This window comes from Copidosoma floridanum, unplaced genomic scaffold (genome assembly GCF_036245765.1).
Source record: "Copidosoma floridanum isolate Cflo_tuat_1 unplaced genomic scaffold, Cflo_Japanese_pri ptg000009l, whole genome shotgun sequence".
NCBI lineage: Eukaryota > Metazoa > Arthropoda > Insecta > Hymenoptera > Encyrtidae > Copidosoma > Copidosoma floridanum.
The window spans coordinates 2,307,340-2,327,265 of NW_028321886.1; the positions used below are offsets into that span (position 1 = coordinate 2,307,340).

General features: G+C 39.8%; 2 protein-coding genes across 6 annotated transcripts; both read left to right on the forward strand.

Moving 5' to 3' along the window:
- The first annotated feature begins 185 nt into the window (after positions 1 to 185).
- LOC106643584 (uncharacterized) lies at positions 186 to 3,267 on the forward strand. Of its 3 annotated transcripts, none has more exons than XM_089589566.1 (3): positions 186 to 568; positions 1,232 to 1,633; positions 1,707 to 3,267. In XM_089589566.1, exons 1-3 carry the CDS (start codon positions 451 to 453, stop codon positions 1,823 to 1,825), a joined length of 639 nt encoding a protein of 212 aa, XP_089445692.1. In that variant the 5' UTR covers positions 186 to 450; the 3' UTR covers positions 1,826 to 3,267. The 3 variants fall into 3 exon arrangements, with proteins under 3 accessions (XP_089445692.1, XP_023246658.2, XP_089445693.1); XM_023390890.2 differs by having other exon boundaries at positions 186 to 555; positions 1,222 to 1,612; XM_089589567.1 differs by having other exon boundaries at positions 319 to 555; positions 1,222 to 1,633.
- A 2,638-nt stretch (positions 3,268 to 5,905) lies between these two features.
- On the forward strand, positions 5,906 to 19,404 carry Mi-2 (chromodomain-helicase-DNA-binding protein Mi-2 homolog). Of its 3 annotated transcripts, none has more exons than XM_014358792.2 (15): positions 5,906 to 6,605; positions 10,973 to 11,064; positions 11,171 to 11,293; positions 11,393 to 11,713; positions 11,809 to 12,099; positions 12,195 to 12,431; positions 12,511 to 12,664; positions 12,770 to 14,881; positions 14,967 to 15,577; positions 16,377 to 16,737; positions 16,863 to 17,383; positions 17,472 to 17,660; positions 17,745 to 18,380; positions 18,465 to 18,774; positions 18,845 to 19,404. In XM_014358792.2, exons 1-15 carry the CDS (start codon positions 6,569 to 6,571, stop codon positions 18,847 to 18,849), a joined length of 6,000 nt encoding a protein of 1,999 aa, XP_014214278.2. In that variant the 5' UTR covers positions 5,906 to 6,568; the 3' UTR covers positions 18,850 to 19,404. The 3 variants fall into 3 exon arrangements, with proteins under 3 accessions (XP_014214278.2, XP_089445962.1, XP_014214280.2); XM_089589836.1 differs by having other exon boundaries at positions 11,174 to 11,293; XM_014358794.2 differs by having other exon boundaries at positions 5,907 to 6,605; positions 14,967 to 15,565.
- Positions 19,405 to 19,926: the final 522 nt, after the last annotated feature.

Below are 19,926 nucleotides of genomic sequence, written 5' to 3' on the forward strand. Positions count from 1 at the left end.
ATTAAGCGCATGCGCGGTGACATTCTCGCAGTTGGTGCCATCTAACGCGTCTAACTACGAACTAACATTGAACGTTTTTTAGTGCGCGTGTCTTGGGTGTGTCTAAGTCTGTCTACTCTCTGGCCCTGGCCTCTCTGCCATTTTAGTCTGTCAAACACAAGCCACAAGCACAAAAAAAAAAAAAAAAAATTACATTGCTACTGCATTCCGCAATTCGCGTACTCTTAGACGATGTTTAGCATTGATTCGACGATTACTCCGTATGTAGCATCAATTGCAGCTAGTTTATCGTCCACGACAGGATTTTAGAGAGAGCGGGTGTGCAATATCGCGCGCGAGCTTTTTTGTGCGCCGTGCAGAGTTTTTGTGTGGAGAGCTTGCCACTGCACCGCAAGCCACGGAGTGTTAGCTCGGTCGAAAGCTCTCTCTGGGCGTGCAAAAATTGACGGAATGGCAACGGACGCCGAGGAATCGGACACGGATGAGCACGAGAAACCTGGTCCTGCCAAACGGCAAAAGATCCTCGAAAACCAGAGCGAAGCCGAGCTTGAGCCTGTGAGTTTGCCTGGTCATTTCTTTATATACCTACTCGCTCTCACGCCCCTTTTTTTGCGCTTTCTGCCCGATGTGCCAAGTACACACAGCGACCCGTTCATATGTGCATATATTATGAAAAAACAATTTTTTTTTACTGGTTCGTAAATGCGCGAAACATTTAATATTCCGTTCTGTTTTGTCGATTTCGCGCGCTCTGCTCAATTATAATTACTCATCCCCACCCCCCCTTCCCCGCCCAATGATTGACTGTCAATTGCGTTATATATATATATTTACAGCCGATTGTTGAACTGGATTGTTTTTTGTAAAAAGATATCTCATGGTTGTGGTTGATTTTTTTAATATTCAACTATTCTATATAATCAGGGATACTTAATCATGACTCCAAATTAACCTGTACTATGGTGCGCTCATTGAAGAATATATAACGTGGGTAAACAAAACGCGAATGATAAAACAGATCGTGGATTTTTTTTTTTTTTTTTTTTTTTTAGAAAATTTGTTTTGAAAGAAAAAAATTAATTTTTTTGTTTATTTATTTATTTGAAAAGTAATGTAGACAGTGAATGATGAAATAAATATACTTCGGCGCAACTTGCACCTATTGTCACGGAGTTTTTATTCAAATTTCCAATTGAATGTGTGATAACAATGTCATTGTAGCCCGATCCAGAAAATCCGGAAGAAGTAGTTATTGACGAAGAAGAGGACAGGCGCTCAAGAGAAAAGTTGAGATGCTGGCAGACCTGTCAAGTGATCAGAGGTTTTATAGACAATGCAATTAACAGTGCCATTGAAAACTGTTCCATGTCTCCATCTGGTACCTTTCAAGATCCATGGTATTGTCTCTTCAGAGGTAACAGAATAGAAGACACAGCCATTTCCGCGGCCATACGCAACTACGGCCTCATCCGTTCGTTAGATATTAATTCTCTCGTCGATGAGAAAGCACCTAATGTTCCTCAAAGCTCAGAGACTGTACAAGAATCTGCAGCTGCCATGTCTTCTGAAGCTATGTTGACCAGTTTAGATAAAGCCGGTAATAGTTCTGAAGGTAATAAATTAGCTATGAAGCGTTCATTAATTTGTGTATGAAAAAAAAAATAAATAAATAAAATAAAATCAATAAGTATTTGAATATTTTGTAGTGGAATCATGGCTTACTAGTACCTATGATAGTGATCACCAGCAGGACTTCCTGGACAGGGCTGTTGCTGAAGCTATTAAAAAAAAGGGTTTGAGCGCGCTTAGCGTTGACTATGGTTGATTAGGACGTAACTGAAATTCCGTCCTCTGTTTTAATTTATTCTTGTTGAGCCACCGCAAGTCTACTATATATTTATATTTATATATACATGTAAGTCAAAGTAAATTTTTTATATTATTTTATGTTGATATGTTAACTATGCTCTCTCTTATATTTTCCAAAGAGTTGGCTTTTTTATGATTACAAATATTTTTTTTATCTTTGTCTTACAGACAAAATACAATTTCTTGCTGCAAATTAAAAATTATTTTCCAATCTTTAATAGAGTGTTAGGTATCGAAAATAAATAAAGAATGTCTCTCATCACACATTCATTTGTGTCGAAACCGAAGAAAAGAGTGACAAAAATGCGTTGGAAGGATCTTTTCATTTTTTAGTGAAAAGTCACGATATCTCGACAGTGAGATGAAATTTTGTCCCCGCGCGGCGAGGAAACATGCAAATATATACGAGGTCACATTAACAAGCATAACTTTGTAAGGATCGAGAATTTATTTTTTAAGCTTCATCAGTAGGTTTCTTTTAATATACGTCTTTAATTTACAGCAAGAAAGTATTAAGCCATTTACTGATAGTCATTAAACTTTATTTTTTAAAGGTAAATAGTCTGAGGCAAGGTGCTTCCGAGCTCCCCCTGTACCTATTGACGTATGTGTAACCAATTTTAAAAAAGCCACTAAATACAAAGAACGTTTAAAAAATTTTAGTCTCATCAACATTCTGCGATGATCCAAAAAAAAAAAAAAAAATTATAGTAACAAATTATATGCATTGTTCAAATTAAAGTATTATATAGTATTTATAAAAAACATATAATCGCGTAAATTTTTAAGAAACTCAATGAACTCGCTCTATGATAAATTTTGGTAAATACATTCCTATTAGTAATCGTAGTTTTAGATGAAATTTATTTTTATCAAATAAAAAATAATTGCATATTATATCTCTAAAGCTTTTGTGTTTATATGCCAAGTATTAATGAATTGAATAAACATGATGTAATGTTATTATAAATTTGTCAAACAATACAATTGTTCGCAAATTATAAAAACATGTATATGTATATGTATGCTTTTTAACATAATTTTATTTACAAGCTCGAGTAATAATAATTATTTTAGAGGAAACAAAGTAATAAAACAATAAAATATAATCGATTTTTTAAAAAGAAAACAAAACAGACGTTTGCAATATAAAAATATATATACAAGATACATGTATTTACGTGCAAATACTCAACATCATGTCTATATTTTGTTTCAAAAACAAATATATTTTTTAAAATTAATATATTACAATCAATCGCTCAATATATGAATTGCAATGCCTACATTAACTTGACGAGTAACTACAGATAACTTTAGTCAGTTTTACAAGTAAAATATCCTCGTGCAAAGTATATTTTGCAAGTATTAAACGATGTATAAGTGAAAAAAAAGTTATACAAAAAAAAAAGACATTGTACTGTGTACTGAGAACAATAAAAAATAAAATCAATTTCATTGTACTAAATCCTTTGGATGATGGTTGAAAAAATTAATCCTCCGCCAAGAAAAAGCCCGCCACGTTTTCAAACTGAGAACCAATTCCCAACAACGAATGGTCCCAGATTTTCAGAGCACCATCATCATTTCATCCCCATCCCCTAAATACACACGCACACACGTTCATTATGCAGACTCCACCCCATTTCCTTTCATTCGCCCGGGTCTCTTTTCCTCCACTTTCCCCCTCCGCTCTCGGATTTCCCGAGTACGCGCGTATAATGTACATGTACTTATATGTATATGTATAAAATCCTCCACTGTTTCTCCATATCCCAATCTCATTTCCGCGTCACCGTCGTCGTCATCTACCTCCACCAGCTTCTTCTTTTTTTGCAAAGTTGTTTCTCCTCTTCTCCCCCTTGTCACTCCGGCCGGCGAGTGTCTATATGAAATATATTACAGGACACAAGGATAATACATTCAAATATACCTACTGGTGCAGAGCAAAAGCGAGAGACAGACCAAACCACCACGAAGAAAAATGAAAAATCGAAACGTGTTATCGCGAGGAGCATGGGAGAGATCTTCCAAACTTGGGGGAGGGGGTGTATAAAAATTGATGAGTTTTATCGAAAATTAGGGACCAAGCTTTAAGTATTATCTTTTGTTAAAGTACAATTTATTTATTTATTTTATTTATTCATATGAACCAAAAAACAAACTTTTTATTCGATGCATCAGATGGCGATGCCTTTTCTCCTTTTGGCCTTACCGTTGATTTCGATTGATATATGAGCGACGCACAGAAATCTGTAAGTACATGTATATGAATCTATAAGTACATTTCGTTGATTGCGTCGATGATTGCGATTGCGAGTGACCAAATGAGTAAAAAAAAAAAAAAAAAAAAACGAGCATGTGAAAGTTTAAACGTGACGAGTTATCTGTAAAAAAAAACACCTTTATTAGATTATAATAAATAATAATTTTTACTCGAAGCCAAATGTGTTTTATTATGATAATACGTATATTTATATCTAGACGATGTTGTATCATCCTTGTTTTGGACAATAGTTTTCTGTGCTATGAATAACGCTCGGAAAAGGTGAAAGACCCTATATATTTTTACTTATTTATATTTATTTAGTTCCTATTTCTACTCACTGTATTATTGGAATCATGTTAAAATTATATTATTTTTTATTATTTAAAAAAACAAATTTTTTGTATGCCTGTGATTAATTTCTTAGCTTGTAGACAGTAATATTATTTATGCAAAAATAACGAAAAATGTACTAAAATAAGTAAGGATCGAGGTAAGGAGCGTGTCGTGTTGTATATCTAATGGGTTTTGACCTTTTTGAAGAATTAGGGTAAATATTTATCGAAACTGAGAAAAATCATAAAAATGATGTTGTATGATAATTAGCCGTACGTAATGGCAAAAAGTAACATGGAGCCCGCGCGAGTGTACCGACACTCGTTTCGCAAGCGTATCCTTCGCATTCCCCATTTATAACGATGGCTTGTATATCTATGTGTACGAATGAATGTCGAAAGGATACACAAGCCATTGGCAAAAGGTGTGTAGACAAGTACATAAGTATAATACATATACCTGTACGAAAGTAGTGGGTCTCTCATCTTATGTGTCTCTTTTCAAAAAACATACTTACTTAGCACGCGTATACATAATTAGATATTAGGGATTCGAATGTTGCACGTACACCGGCTATGAATGAATAGGTATATAGTTTTTACTACTTGCTCTTCTTTCGCCGGTCGTGCGCGTATTCGCAAATCATAAATTTTATACGTTAATCCTTGTACGCGGATTCATTTGTCTCGGAACCCATTACCCAATGATTATATTTCCTTTATCACTTGGTATAAGTATTACACCGCTCTCGCGAAAAACAAAACGTCACGAGACGAAAATACCATACTTAGATATATTCTCGGGGATAAATTAAGGTATAGCCGTATGTAAAAAGGAGTCGCAGTGTTGCTCGCTGGTAGAAAAGTAAATAGGTATCCTGGGGGGCGAGAAGCGAGAAGAAGAATAGAGGGTGGTGTGTACACACACACACACACACAGACGACAAATAGTTGGTAGACTTGGTGTAGCTGGCAGGGTAAAAAAAAAGCTGTAAAAGAGGACCGGAGGACGACCTTACACATTTGTGCGTATATAATGTGTTCTGTATATGTGTATCTACATACAATATAGTATATGTTGTAAAAAAAAAAAAAAAAACGTGCTCTGGTAATGAGGAAAAGGAAAGAAATATGTGTGTGCGAGAGAAAAGAGAGGAAGTATATATAACAATTGCGCGTATGGTAGTTGAAGAGAGACGGATAACATTTTTTTTTGTCTTTTTCGCGGGCGACCGGCAATAGAAGGACGGGGGGGGGGTGGATACTACTTACTCTGCGAGCAGACACCAGCAGCAGGTAGTATATGAGCGTTCGTTGAGTTAAAGATTTGGCGGTTTTTACGCTTGTAACGAAGGTTGCACAATTGTCAATTGTATACATACCTACGCTGCTCGTGCTGACTCCCGTAAGAGTATATAAGGTACCGGGGACTAGACGACGACAGGCCCCGGCGGCCCGGCCCCGTCGCCCCGTCCGTGTTGCTGCTTGTACACACACACACACTGGTGTTGTACTACATGTGCACATTACACACGAGAGAGCGTCGCGACTCGCGAGAGTCGCGAGAAGGAAAGTCGTCGTTCGTCGTCACTCGATCGGTCCGGACTCCGGTCATCAGTCGTCAACGTCGACGTGTAGCAAAATATAGTGTACATATACCTACTTACTCATGCCGGAGCCGAATTAAACTTGTGGAGTTTCCGAGTTGTGGATACCTGGAAATTCTGGATGGTGTGTGCAAGGATCATGGATTCTATGAACGTTTTTAAGTATTAATTAACGGCGGTTAGTTAGTACCGAGAGGGGAGCGTCGATGCCGCTGCTGCACTTGAATCATCGTAAACAGACTTGTCCGAAAGACAGCAGCAGCTCGCATTATCTGCAAGGATTGAGTAGTTGAAGTTGAGACGCTATCGCGAGACGGGTTTTTTTAGATTTTTTAATTGCATTTTACATACATACATCGTGCGCGCGCGGGCGCGTGTGCGGCTTGTGTGCTTGAGTACGATTGTGTGAGGAGGACAAGCAGCAGCGGGGTTTGACTGGCGGAGGAGGCGGGCGGTCATTAGATACACGCAGACACAACGCCGCCTCGAGAATGGCGTCCGACGAGGAGGTCGACGAGAACTTCGCTGGTGAGTACCTAAAGCATACTTGCCGCTCGCTCCGAATACTTACGATTATCTTGTGCCTTAATCATTATTTCACGCTAATGTCACCGTGTTGTTATTAAGCTTGAACTATACGAAGCTGTAAGAGTGTCATCCATGGGAGTACCGGGTGGTTAATGTGAGCGAATCCGGGGGCACGCGTCGCGTCGAGGCATCCCACTATCGGTCCAGGGTTTAACCTTAAAATCGGTCTGTGTTTATGCGCGCGCGCCAGCCCGCCAGCCGCCTGTGCCTAACCTTACATTTTCATCCCTTTCTCTCCCTCGGTGCAAATAAGTTTGTTCTTTCGCTCGTGTCACCGCGCTCTTCGAAAATATGTCCCCAAGGTGCTTGCTCTGAAACTACATTACGTGCTCAAACATGCGTCCAAGGTCGTCGAAGGAGTCGCTCTTCCCGACGACGATCTTTTCCTGTACATTCTCCTCGTATAGCTCCATCCTCTTTTAGTACATACACTGTAACACACGCTCTGCCCATGATACCCCTATACACTATATTTTGATATGTTCCCTGCGGCCGCTTTACCTTGGCACTCGTCTCTCGCGCGCTTGTAATCTTTTTCTTCTGTCTCTCTCTTTCTCTTGCCACTCTCCTTTGTCTCTTCGTTCTGCTGCCTCGCAATCATTAGCGATTTTTGCAAAGCTGTCAAATATAAAAGTACTTGCATTGTGCCTGCTTGGCATTTTTGATCTCTTGAAAAAATTTACCAAACTATTTAAAACTTGAGTCAAATCCCGCGAATTTTTTTTTCTTCTATTTCTAATTCAAAAGAGTCTTTTCATTTTAAATATCATACGTAAGTACATCTACATTGTTCGTATTTATAACACGATTAATAATGATGATTAAAAAGTCATCAAAGTACATTTCGGAGCAACCGTTTCTGCTAGAGCTGCATAAATCTCTTTAAACGCAAACCTTATATATTTTTCAAAACAAACTTAAGTCACCTAAACAGTATTAAAACATTCCGTTATGCTTGACTGTGATATATTGTACACTATGAGGTCGTTGGTACAAACATCCGTTGTTTTCCAAAATGAGTATTTTCGAAAACTGTTTATACCAGACAGCCGGTCGGTATTACCGAGAAACATTAATGTTAAATAACACCGTCTTGCATATTTAGCGTCTGACTGCCGTTAATAACAAAATAGTTGAACGCAATTCATATTCCTTGCGCATATAACAGCCTGAGAGAGTCCTGAATGTCCTGATGGAGGTCGAAAATGAAAAGGAAAATTCGTTATGCTCGAAGGAAACACAACAGGCTCCTGTCGAGTTGGGGTGGGGGTTTAGGGGGCACACAGAGGGCCCTTTTGTAGAAAATGGCTGCCATCAAAAGCAAAAGTCCAACGTTCACTGATACACTCAAACACGTTCATGTGCTGTAGGTGAACTTTATGCCAGGTATAATATACCTGCTTAACCATAAGTAAAAGTGTGCCTGATGGGGGTTGTAGAAGTACAGGTATGGCACAGCGAAAAATAACTTGTACCCAGTCATGGTCATGGTACAGAACATACTCACATGGTATATACTTATTATGGGGATACTTGCATAGTACATTACGCAAAAAGAGTATTGTTGTACATCGCGATACAATATATTACATATTCCTTTATTTCTTCTTTTTCGCTATTTACAGGTATACGTGCAACATTACATGAACAGCAGACGGGCCAAATCTTTGTCGTATTATATAATATATCATAATATATAATACAATATATCATAATTTAGGGCTTAAATATTACGCGCCGATTGTGTTCCGCGATACCTACGTGTTAATACCTACATCTGTTTTTATCCATCTGATGCACGCTTCTCTCTTTACGTCTGTACGTGTAAATAAGTATCGTATACATTTAATTGTCAGTGTGGATTAGCGAAAAATGCAAGTACGTTAAATTATACTATGTTCGTGTAGTTCATCGCGTACATTTCAAGCACCCGATTTCCTTTTGCCTTTCACCTCGATTATCTTGCGTGTATTATTTTCACGTCCCCTTATATATTAAAGGAAGACCAACGTAATAATCAAGTATAACGTTATTGTGACTACTATCTTAAAAATAGGCCAACATGGTGGAGAACGTTAAAATAAGGACCATTTTCATGCTGCCACCGAGTTTCGCGGCAAATTTACTTATTGCTGCGCGTGTATGAATAACGTTGTTTCCAAAATTTACTTGCATCGTCAATTTTTTTGTTTCCTTCAAAACAAATATGTTGGTGCAAAATAGGAGTTGATTGTAAAATGAAAATTGATTGTAGCGTTTGGAAAATATCATAATTAAAAAAAAAAAAAAAGAAAAATATCCCGAGCATGCAGTTATCACTACTAGAGTTTGTGAAATTTTATACGACTATTGTAGTATTTGCAATGACAGCCGTTAGTACGGTAAAGGTCATTAACACGTAAGTTATGCGCTTTCTACGTTTACTTTTATTAAATTTATACTTGTATATACACAATATTACTACTTGAGCATGGTATTTCGAACGAGCTAACATTTTTTAATTGGTCTTATCGATTATCGAATTCGGATAGAAGCTGCTGCTGCAGCTACGAAATATCGGTTTTGTATATTAATAATAAAAATTTAAAAAAAAGAAGCATAATACTTGTCGTTCAATACGTTGAATCTGCTCTTACCTTTTATAAAATAAATTAGTTAAATGTGCAAGTTCTATGTGAATTAAAAAAACTACACATTTTCGCATTAGCATGATTTCAAAGGATAGCTTTTGATGAAAACGCTATAAATATGGAGAAAAATAGGGTTATTGGAATAACACAACGTTGCACTCCGCGAATAAAAGAATATATATAGCTATACGCGAGTAAACTTCATACATAATGCAAATTACACCATACAGCTATCTCTATTATTAAAGTTTCTCGAGAAAGAAGGAGGAAGGGGGGGAACTGCAACTGCGCCCCTTTTTCATTTTTATGAGAGTGTGGGAAAACTTTTTTAATTTTTGTATTTGTTAGTTAAGAAAAAAGGATCCAAATTACATTTGAGAATTGTGTTCTATGTTGCTACACTTCGAAATTATTGGTGTACTAACCTTTGAAAAATCAAAGTAGATAAAAACCCGTATACTTATGCAGTTTAGTAAATTTTTCGAGGTCTACAAGGTCTAGTTTTGTGGATACGTAATGTAGAATTTGTCATTTGGCGTTAATTTGACATCTTGTTAAACACTTTTTTTTTTTTTTTTTATTTATTATAAATTTTTACGACTCCGCTGGTCACCTCCACAAGCATGCGATTGGGACACGTTCCACCTGGAAAGAGTAAAAAACTTATAAGTATACATAGGAAAGAATCATAATTGTCGATTTTCAGCGAGGCTTCCAAAAAATTCCAATGTAATAGAAGAGTGGGGGAGGGGGGTCCAGGAAAATAGTAATGCATAAGCATTTGGTAGATATTAAAATCTCCTGATTTTTACAAATGAATGTTATGAATTAAATACATGTAATTATGTAAAGTTACACTTGTACACCCCATACCGAACGCTACATCAGATATTATTATACTCTCGTTTGTTCTTTCGTTTTCTCCCTCTCGCATTAGACGAACACCAGCCGACGAGGCGCGGATGTTGATGTACATTACGAATAACGACCTTTCCCCTCCTCCTTTTCCGTCTGTCCCTCCTCTCCGGGGAAAAGATGTATTGGAAAAAATCCTGAATAAATTTTTTTCATTTCTTTGTTTGAGGGGTCAAATATATATTTTGAGCCTCGGTGCATTTGGAAGGAAACACATTTACCTCTGGTGCTTGCGCTCACGCGAATACGATACAATTATACCTGTAAAGACACGGAGACGGGCACACGCTCTCTTTTTTCTTCCTCCTCTCGGGAGCAACAGAGCCTAGGCAGGGCGGCGTGAGCGCGGGGTGAGAGATCGATATATTCTCATTTGCTTAGCGGCCGAGCTTCGGTGGGTGGTGCGTGTACGTGTCCGCGTGTACACTCGCATATACACGTACCGATAGCGAAGGGAAAAGAGGAGGCAGAGCTGCTGGAGAAATTTTTTTGCGAGCCCCTGAGATTTTTTTCCGACACTTTTCTCTTTCGCGCTCATGCAAATATAGGTTTACCTGTACCCTCACGCTGTACCTTGATGTGCACCTTTATCGTTGTCACTGCTAAATGATCTGCGACTGTTCTGTCCGTTTCGTTAGTGGTGCTTGAACGCTTACATACATATGTGTTTAAGATGATCGAAAATTATATCGCTCGAGGCATGAAGCAATGGTTTTTCATCAGAAATTTAATACCCCTGATCGTGTTTATTCGAAATTGCAGGTGAAGACGAGGTAGAAGAAACTGGAAATCAGGTGTCGAGTGTCGGACAGCCAGTTGAAGGTTCGACTGATGCCGAGGAGTCGCAGCGTCTGGTGAATTTTTTTTCTTTTTCATTTTTTTTTTCGAGATAAATAATCGGTGTTGGAAAAAAAAAAAAAAAAAAAAAAACCTTCCTTAAGATATGTAACTCTGTTCAAGGAGGAAGATGACGACTACGAGCCCGAGGAGCGTAAGAAAAAGAAGGGTAAAAAGAGAAAAGCTCGAAGCGAAGACAAAAAGGGCAAAAAGAAGAAGAAAAAGAAAAAGTCCGACTCGGGTGATGTAAGTACATTCGATCGCCTATTATAGTGCATCTCGTATTTTTAATAATAAAGAAGTAAAATAAAAAAAATGTTAATTCGTCTTTTGGTCCCTTTGTAGGAAAGTGATTTTGGCGGTGTCGGCGAAAATGCCGATTTGGGCGGTGGAGAAGACAGTGACTACGCGGCCAACCGCAAAAGCCGCAAGTCCTCGTCGCGCAAGTCGTCGAGCCACGCAGCCAGTGCCTCGGCAACACCGACACCCACTACCCAGGGTCAACAGGAACCTGCCACCGGCATGCCAACGATCGAGGAGGTCTGCAGCACTTTCTACCTCACCGACGTAAACATACCCTACACAGACTCGGATTTTCAAAACCTCACCACGTACAAGCTGTTCCAGCAACACGTTAGGCCAATGTTGGCCAAGGAAAATCCTAAGGTGCGCTGATCAACTTGAATCAACTTCAATGTATACGTTTTATCGTTGATTAATAGTTTGTTATTTTTAAATTTTTAACTTTTTATCTGTAACAGGTTCCAATGTCAAAGCTTATGATGCTGGTTGCGGCCAAGTGGAGAGACTTTTCCGAAGCAAATCCACACACGCAACCTGAAGTCGAGGCATCGAACCAGTCTGTCGACGAGGATAACAGAAGTGCGCGAGGGAATCGCAGTATTGTTAACCAAGAAGACGAGGATGAGGATGACGACGAGGATAGCGATCGTAAAAAAAAATCACGTAGTTCCAGGACCAAGAAAGGCAAAAAGACGTCGAAGGTGCCAACGCTCAAGATTAAGTTGGGAAAACGTAAAAGAGGTAGTTCGGTAAGTTTTTGCGATTTTTTAGTATTTGCTTGGTTAATATTTAAAAATTTTTATTTATTTTTCTCAATTTTATTCATAAACAATTTTCTTATCAGGACGAAGAGGTCGACGGGAGCGGTCCAGGTTCTGATAGGGACTCGGATATGGAATTTGAACAAATGTTGGCCGACGCCGAAGACGCGCCGGCTACGGAGAACAACGCTAAACCAGAAGAATCGAGTGCCGAGACGCCAGCTGATCCGCCTGTTCGCAGAAAGGCCAAAACTAAAATCGGTAACAAAACAAAAAAGAAAAAGAAGACCAAGACTACGTCAAAATTCCCTGATGGAGAGGTAACGTGTTGTAGCTGTATAAAATAATTCGATGTCGATATTCTGTAGTAACTTTTGTTTTACTCTTTTGTTTGCATAGACTGATCATCAAGACTATTGTGAAGTGTGTCAACAAGGGGGAGAGATTATTTTGTGTGATACCTGTCCTCGAGCTTATCATTTGGTCTGTTTGGAACCCGAGCTGGAAGAGACACCAGAGGGAAAATGGAGTTGTCCACATTGCGAGAACGAAGGTACAACAACCGTTTTTAAACTTTATTTGTTATCTCCCAAATGTGCAGATGTCTGAAAGTTGATTAAATGAAGAATGCATAAATGAAAATTTTACAAAATTGTAGGTGCAGTGGAGGACGACGACGAGCACATGGAATTCTGCCGAGTGTGCAAGGATGGTGGTGAACTGCTGTGTTGCGATAGCTGCACAAGCGCCTACCATACGCACTGCTTGAACCCACCGTTGTCCGAAATCCCGGATGGTGATTGGAAGTGTCCACGATGCTCGTGTCCTCCATTATACGGTAAGGTGGCCAAGATTCTTACCTGGCGTTGGAAGACTGTAGACCCATCGGGCGACGAGCCCTCAACGAGTAAGGCAGCTGCCAAGCCCCGCCGCATCCGCGAGTTCTTCGTTAAGTGGACTGATCGCTCTTATTGGGAATGCGATTGGGTGACCGAGCTCCAGCTCGATGTGTTTCATCCACTCATGTTTAGAAATTATTCACGCAAGTATGACATGGACGAGCCACCTAAGCTAGAGGAACCACTCGACGAGGCTGACACGCGTGTCAAGCGTTTAAAAGACCACCAAGATAAAGATAGCAATTTAGAACAGCTCGATCTCGAGGAGCGGTTTTATCGTTACGGTGTCAGACCCGATTGGTTAGTCGTGCATCGAGTTATCAATCACCGATTGCAGCGTGACGGCAGAGCGCTGTATTTGGTCAAATGGCGTGAACTGGGTTATGATCAGTCGACCTGGGAAGACGAAAACGCCGACATTCCGGGCCTGAAGCAGGCTATGGAATATTACGTGGATCTGCGAGCAGCCAACTGCGCCGACGGACCCCCCTCTAGAAAGGGTAAAAAAGGCAAGGGTAAAAAGTCTAAGACGAAGGAGATTATCGACGACGAGGAGAGACAGCCGAGGAGGTACACGCCACCCCCCGAAAAACCGACCACTGATCTCAAAAAGAAGTACGAGAGGCAGCCCGATTACCTCGACATGACTGGCATGCAGCTACATCCCTATCAGCTCGAAGGCTTGAATTGGTTGAGATATTCGTGGGGCCAAGGCATAGACACTATCCTTGCTGACGAGATGGGTCTCGGCAAAACTATCCAGACCATCACGTTTCTCTATTCACTATACAAAGAGGGTCACTGCAAGGGCCCATTCTTAGTTTCCGTACCTTTGTCAACCATCATCAATTGGGAAAGAGAATTTGAAACATGGGCACCAGACTTTTATTGTGTTACTTACGTCGGTGACAAAGACAGCCGTATGGTTATTCGTGAAAACGAGTTATCCTTTGAAGAGGGCGCGGTGCGTGGAGGACGGGCATCCAAAATTCGCTCATCTTCGATCAAATTTAATGTTTTACTGACAAGCTACGAGTTGGTCTCGATCGACTCGGCGTGTCTGGGTTCTATCGACTGGGCCGTGCTCGTCGTTGACGAAGCTCATCGTCTCAAATCGAATCAGTCCAAATTCTTCAGGCTGCTAGCCTCCTACAATATTGCCTACAAACTCCTGCTCACGGGTACACCGCTGCAGAACAATCTCGAGGAATTGTTCCATCTGTTGAACTTTTTGTGTCGCGATAAGTTTAATGATCTGGCAGCTTTCCAAAACGAGTTCGCTGATATTTCGAAAGAGGATCAAGTGAAAAAGTTACACGAAATGCTGGGACCTCACATGCTGCGTCGATTAAAGGCCGACGTACTCAAGAATATGCCCAGTAAATCCGAGTTCATCGTGCGAGTCGAGCTGTCGCCGATGCAGAAGAAATACTACAAGTACATTCTGACGCGCAACTTCGAGGCTCTGAACCCAAAGGGCGGCGGCCAGCAGGTTTCGCTGCTCAACATAATGATGGACCTGAAAAAGTGCTGCAACCATCCGTACCTGTTTCCAGCTGCGTCGCAAGAAGCACCCACTGGCCCAAATGGCAATTACGAGTCCTCTGCCCTCATAAAGGCTGCAGGAAAGCTCGTTTTGCTCAGCAGAATGCTAAAGAAGTTGCGCGATGACGGCCACAGGGTACTTATTTTCTCGCAAATGACTAAAATGCTGGATCTGCTTGAGGATTACCTTGAAGGCGAGGGCTACAAATACGAAAGGATCGATGGCAACATCACTGGTACTCAACGACAAGAAGCCATCGATAGATTTAACGCGCCTGGCGCTCAACAATTCGTCTTTTTGCTCTCCACCAGAGCTGGTGGCTTAGGTGAGTAATACGTTCAATGATATATGTCGTAAGCGTCTTTGTAAGTTAAGTTGAGATGAGATCAACTATGAATGATTAATTGCAGGTATCAATTTGGCTACGGCTGATACTGTGATAATTTATGACTCCGATTGGAATCCACACAACGATATTCAGGCGTTCAGTCGAGCTCATCGCATTGGTCAGGCCAACAAGGTCATGATTTACCGCTTCGTCACGCGTAACTCGGTAGAAGAGAGAGTTACTCAGGTAGCCAAGCGTAAGATGATGCTCACGCACTTGGTAGTGCGTCCCGGTATGGGTGGCAAGGGCGCAAACTTTAGCAAACAAGAACTGGACGACATTTTACGTTTCGGTACTGAAGAGCTGTTCAAGGAGGAAGAGGGCAAAGAGGACGAAGCTATTCACTACGATGACAAGGCTGTTACCGAGCTGCTTGACCGCAGCAAGGAAGGTATCGAGCAAAAGGAAAATTGGGCCAATGAGTACCTTAGCTCGTTCAAAGTGGCTTCGTATGTAACCAAGGAAGGTGAGACGGAGGAAGAGGCCGACACTGAGATTATCAAGCAAGAAGCCGAGAATACCGATCCCGCTTACTGGATAAAATTGTTGCGACATCACTACGAGCAGCAACAGGAAGACATTGCCAGGACGCTTGGCAAAGGGAAGCGTGTCAGGAAGCAGGTAAGCAGATATGTGCGTTACCTATTTTATTATTATTATTTTTTACATTTTAAGTGTAGTTTGTTGCTGTTCACTTTGTTTAATACACGTAGATTAGTGTCCAATACCTCTTAGTGGGCTAATCCAACTTTTGTGTCGCTAGTAATATTTTTCAGCAACGCCTCTGATATACTTATCAAGCTTTAATTAGTTTATGACAATTTAAACATTTTTTTTATTTATAGCTGTTGATAATAACGTTTTTCTTATTTCCTTGTTACTATTATTACTATTGTTTACTAATTTCTTATATTCTTTGCACATTTTTTTTTTTAAATAAATATTGAATAATTTTCTTAACATGCTTCCGACACGCTCAAAATAACTAAAAACGTTTCAAGAGACAAGCATTTTGCATGAAATTAAATTAAAATAGGTTTATTAAAGTGTTGTATACTTGAAATGATGCTTGCAATAATATCGAAATTATAAAAGTGCACTACTACTATAAAACATTACTTGTCTGTAAACTTATTGGAAAATTGGAATTTTTTCAAAAAGTGTGACAATTAATGAAGTGATAGTAGGTTGTAGTTTTTCAAGCAGCATTTGAGAAAAAAAGCTTAGTTAAAACAGGTTCTGTGGGAATACTTTGTAATGATACGATAATTTAATTCAGTTCACTTGATTTTTTATTGATATCCTAACATCGGTGCAAAGTTATGTATTCCCTCACGGACTATTAAAACATAAAGTTCGAAAAGTAACAACTGTTGGCTCTTTTTTTTTCTCCACTGACTCGCTGGACATATTTTGTTTCTCTCTACAATAGGTCAATTATAACGATGGTGCTGTGACCGGTGAGCAAGGTACACGAGATGATCAGCCCTGGCAAGACAACATGTCGGACTACAACAGTGACTTTAGTGCTCCAAGCGATGACGACAAAGAAGATGATGACTTTGACGAAAAGGGCGAGGGTGATTTACTGTCTCGTCGCAGTCGTCGTCGACTGGAACGCCGTGATGAAAAGGACAGACCATTGCCACCATTGCTCGCTCGGGTCAACGGCAACATTGAGGTGTTGGGATTCAATGCGCGTCAGCGTAAAGCCTTCCTCAATGCTATTATGCGATATGGAATGCCACCTCAAGACGCTTTCAATTCGCAATGGCTTGTTCGTGATTTACGTGGTACATAGATACAGAGTAAATTAATTAGAAGATCGTTTGTTAATAAAACTATAAGCCATTGAAGCATTTACTAATTCATCATTTTTCGTATCACATTAGTCATACAAAACGTATTTTTAATGTAGGAAAATCTGAAAAGAACTTCAAAGCATACGTGTCCCTGTTTATGCGTCATTTGTGCGAACCCGGGGCTGACAATGCTGAGACATTTGCCGATGGTGTTCCACGTGAAGGCTTAAGCCGACAACACGTGCTCACGCGTATCGGTGTCATGTCGCTGATACGTAAGAAGGTTCAAGAATTTGAGCATATTAATGGCTACTATTCGATGCCGGAGATGATTCGTAAGCCAGTAGAGCCCATCAAACCGGCCATCGGCGATGCCGCGAACGCTGCCATTGTATCTGCAACTGCGACCGCCACAACGACGGCCACGGCAACGGGTAATGATGGAAACGCGACGACTGGCTCGACAAGCGGTACGGGAGTCATTGCAATGCCTGTGCCGTCAGATGCTCCGAGTCCGAACACTGCTGCTATCCCTGCATCAGGTGATGCGGCGGCTGCCAAAGATGAATCTAAGGAGAAAGACATGAATTCTGAAGAAATTAAGGAGAAAAAAGATACTTCGGAATCTCCTGTGAAGGTAGTTGATGTGTTAATTTTTGCTGTGTTTTACATAAGTCTTAATTTTTTTGAATGTAATATTTATTTGATATTTTTGTTCATTTTAGGAGAATTCGAAAGATGAAGAAAAATCCGCGACAGGTGGAGAAGAAAACAAAATTAATGACGAAGCAAAGAAAGAAGAAAAAGAATCGGCTGATAATGAGAAAATATCCATGGAGGCTAAGGATGGTGAAAAAATAGACGTCAAAGATGAAAAGAGCCGAGTCAAGGATGAAAAACCAGCTAAGGATGAGGTATGTAAAACATTGAGTCAATGTTGATGAAATTTTGAAAATTGTGCTCAAAATCGGTTGTTCATTGGGACTTTCTGGTTTTAGAAACCTGTTGAAAATGCGGAAAACAAGAAAATCGAAATTGAAGATGACGTCGTAATCGTCAAAGACGACGAGGAGGAATTGAGTGTCGAGAAGAAGGATGAAAACAAGGACAAGGACATGAAGGATAAACACTCAAAGGAAAATGAAGAATCCAAGCCCAAGCGCAAATTTATGTTCAACATCGCGGATGGCGGATTTACGGAGCTTCACACGCTTTGGCTGAATGAAGAAAAAGCGGCGGTTCCTGGGCGAGAATACGAGATATGGCACAGGCGTCACGATTACTGGTTACTTGCCGGAATCGTAACTCATGGTTATGGTCGTTGGCAAGATATCCAGAACGATATCAGATTCGCAATCATCAATGAACCCTTCAAAATGGATGTCGGCAAAGGCAACTTTCTCGAAATCAAGAACAAGTTCCTCGCACGGCGTTTCAAGCTTTTGGAGCAAGCTCTTGTTATCGAAGAACAGTTGCGACGTGCTGCATACCTTAATCTCACTCAGGACCCCAACCACCCAGCTATGAGCCTAAACGCTAGGTTTGCTGAAGTTGAGTGTCTTGCTGAGTCTCATCAACACCTTAGTAAGGAGAGTCTGGCTGGCAACAAACCTGCCAATGCTGTATTGCACAAGGTAATGCATCATTTTGGTTTTATGTATTTGATGTAAGACAAGTGTTGATTATGAAATAACCCTATATCTGCATTTGATCTACAGGTACTAAATCAATTAGAGGAATTGTTGTCGGACATGAAGTCGGATGTGAGCCGACTGCCAGCTACGTTAGCTCGCATTCCTCCAGTTGCTCAGAGATTGCAGATGTCTGAACGATCGATTCTGAGTCGCTTAGCAGCCACGGCGCCTGGTAGCAACAACTCCCAAACCGGTCAGGCTGCGTTACTTGCACAACAATTTCCCCCCGGTTTCACCGCTGGTCAACTACCATCAACGTTTGCGGGCGCAGCTAACTTTGGCAACTTTAGGCCACAGTATTCTGTACCAGGGCAGCCTCCACAAGGATTTGCAGGTCGGTAACAAATTTTTCGCAATTGCTGTTGTTGACGAACACTAGACTAACGCAATCATTCCTTTTGTAGCTTGAAAACTCGAGGATTCAATGGAGACACGCTAAACATCAGACTACCCATAACGTCCGATAGAATTCTGTTTTGAGCTTATTTCAGGCTGAAAAATGGAATGGACGGCGAGGGCACGCTGTGTAATCTTATTTTTCGTAAAACTTCACATTCACACAAACAAATCACACAAGACACTGTTTCTAGCTAGATTTTTACTAGATAAGGACCTTTTTGAGGATGTGCGCTAGACGTTAATTAGTTTGAAAAAAAAAAAATATTGATAATATCCTACACATTCATTCAAATGTAATGTAATTTTTTCTGTGTTTATTATGTGTATACATTCATCGAACGATTTTAAGAAAAGCAACTTTTTTGTATTGTCAAGATGATTTATGGATTAACTTTATTAGATAAACTTTATTAGTTAAGCGATCGAAATTCCTCCTGATCAGTAATGATCTATGAAAAAAAGCGCCCACGTTTCGTACGTTATAAGTACACATTACTTAAATTTATTTAAGCAAAAATTGTATTTTTACTCGAAGATTTAGATTAAACTTTGTTCAAGGATTTAAGTATCTTTTCTTTATTTATTGTTCAAAGTCTTTATCCTCTCAAGTATGATCCTTACGTATTTCTTGTTTACCAGACTTTTTCATCCTTGGTGTTTTAGATCTGACAACTATCAGAAATATTAATATTTCAATTAAATTTCTTTCGTTTATCGGTACTTTTACATTACACCATGATAAAACTTGAAAAAAAAATTTAACGATCACCGCCATCTAGCGAGGCCGATTCTGAACTAAAAAGAACCATATTTCTAGTTTTTTTAGGCAAGTTGACAATTTATCTTTTACCCGAAAGTATAAATATATAGTAGGTGGATATTTAGGTAGATGATAAATTGCAAACTTGCCGCAAACAGCATAAACAATGTTAACTTTTTATTTTGACTCTACTAATTTAGTTGCGGCTGGTTTATAATTAATTAAATGGCTCTACTATAAGTAGCGATAATTATTTGGATCAGCGCCATCTAGCGGTCGAAACTTTTTTGGCCAAAAATTGCTTCTGAAATTCTGAAGGAGAGCATT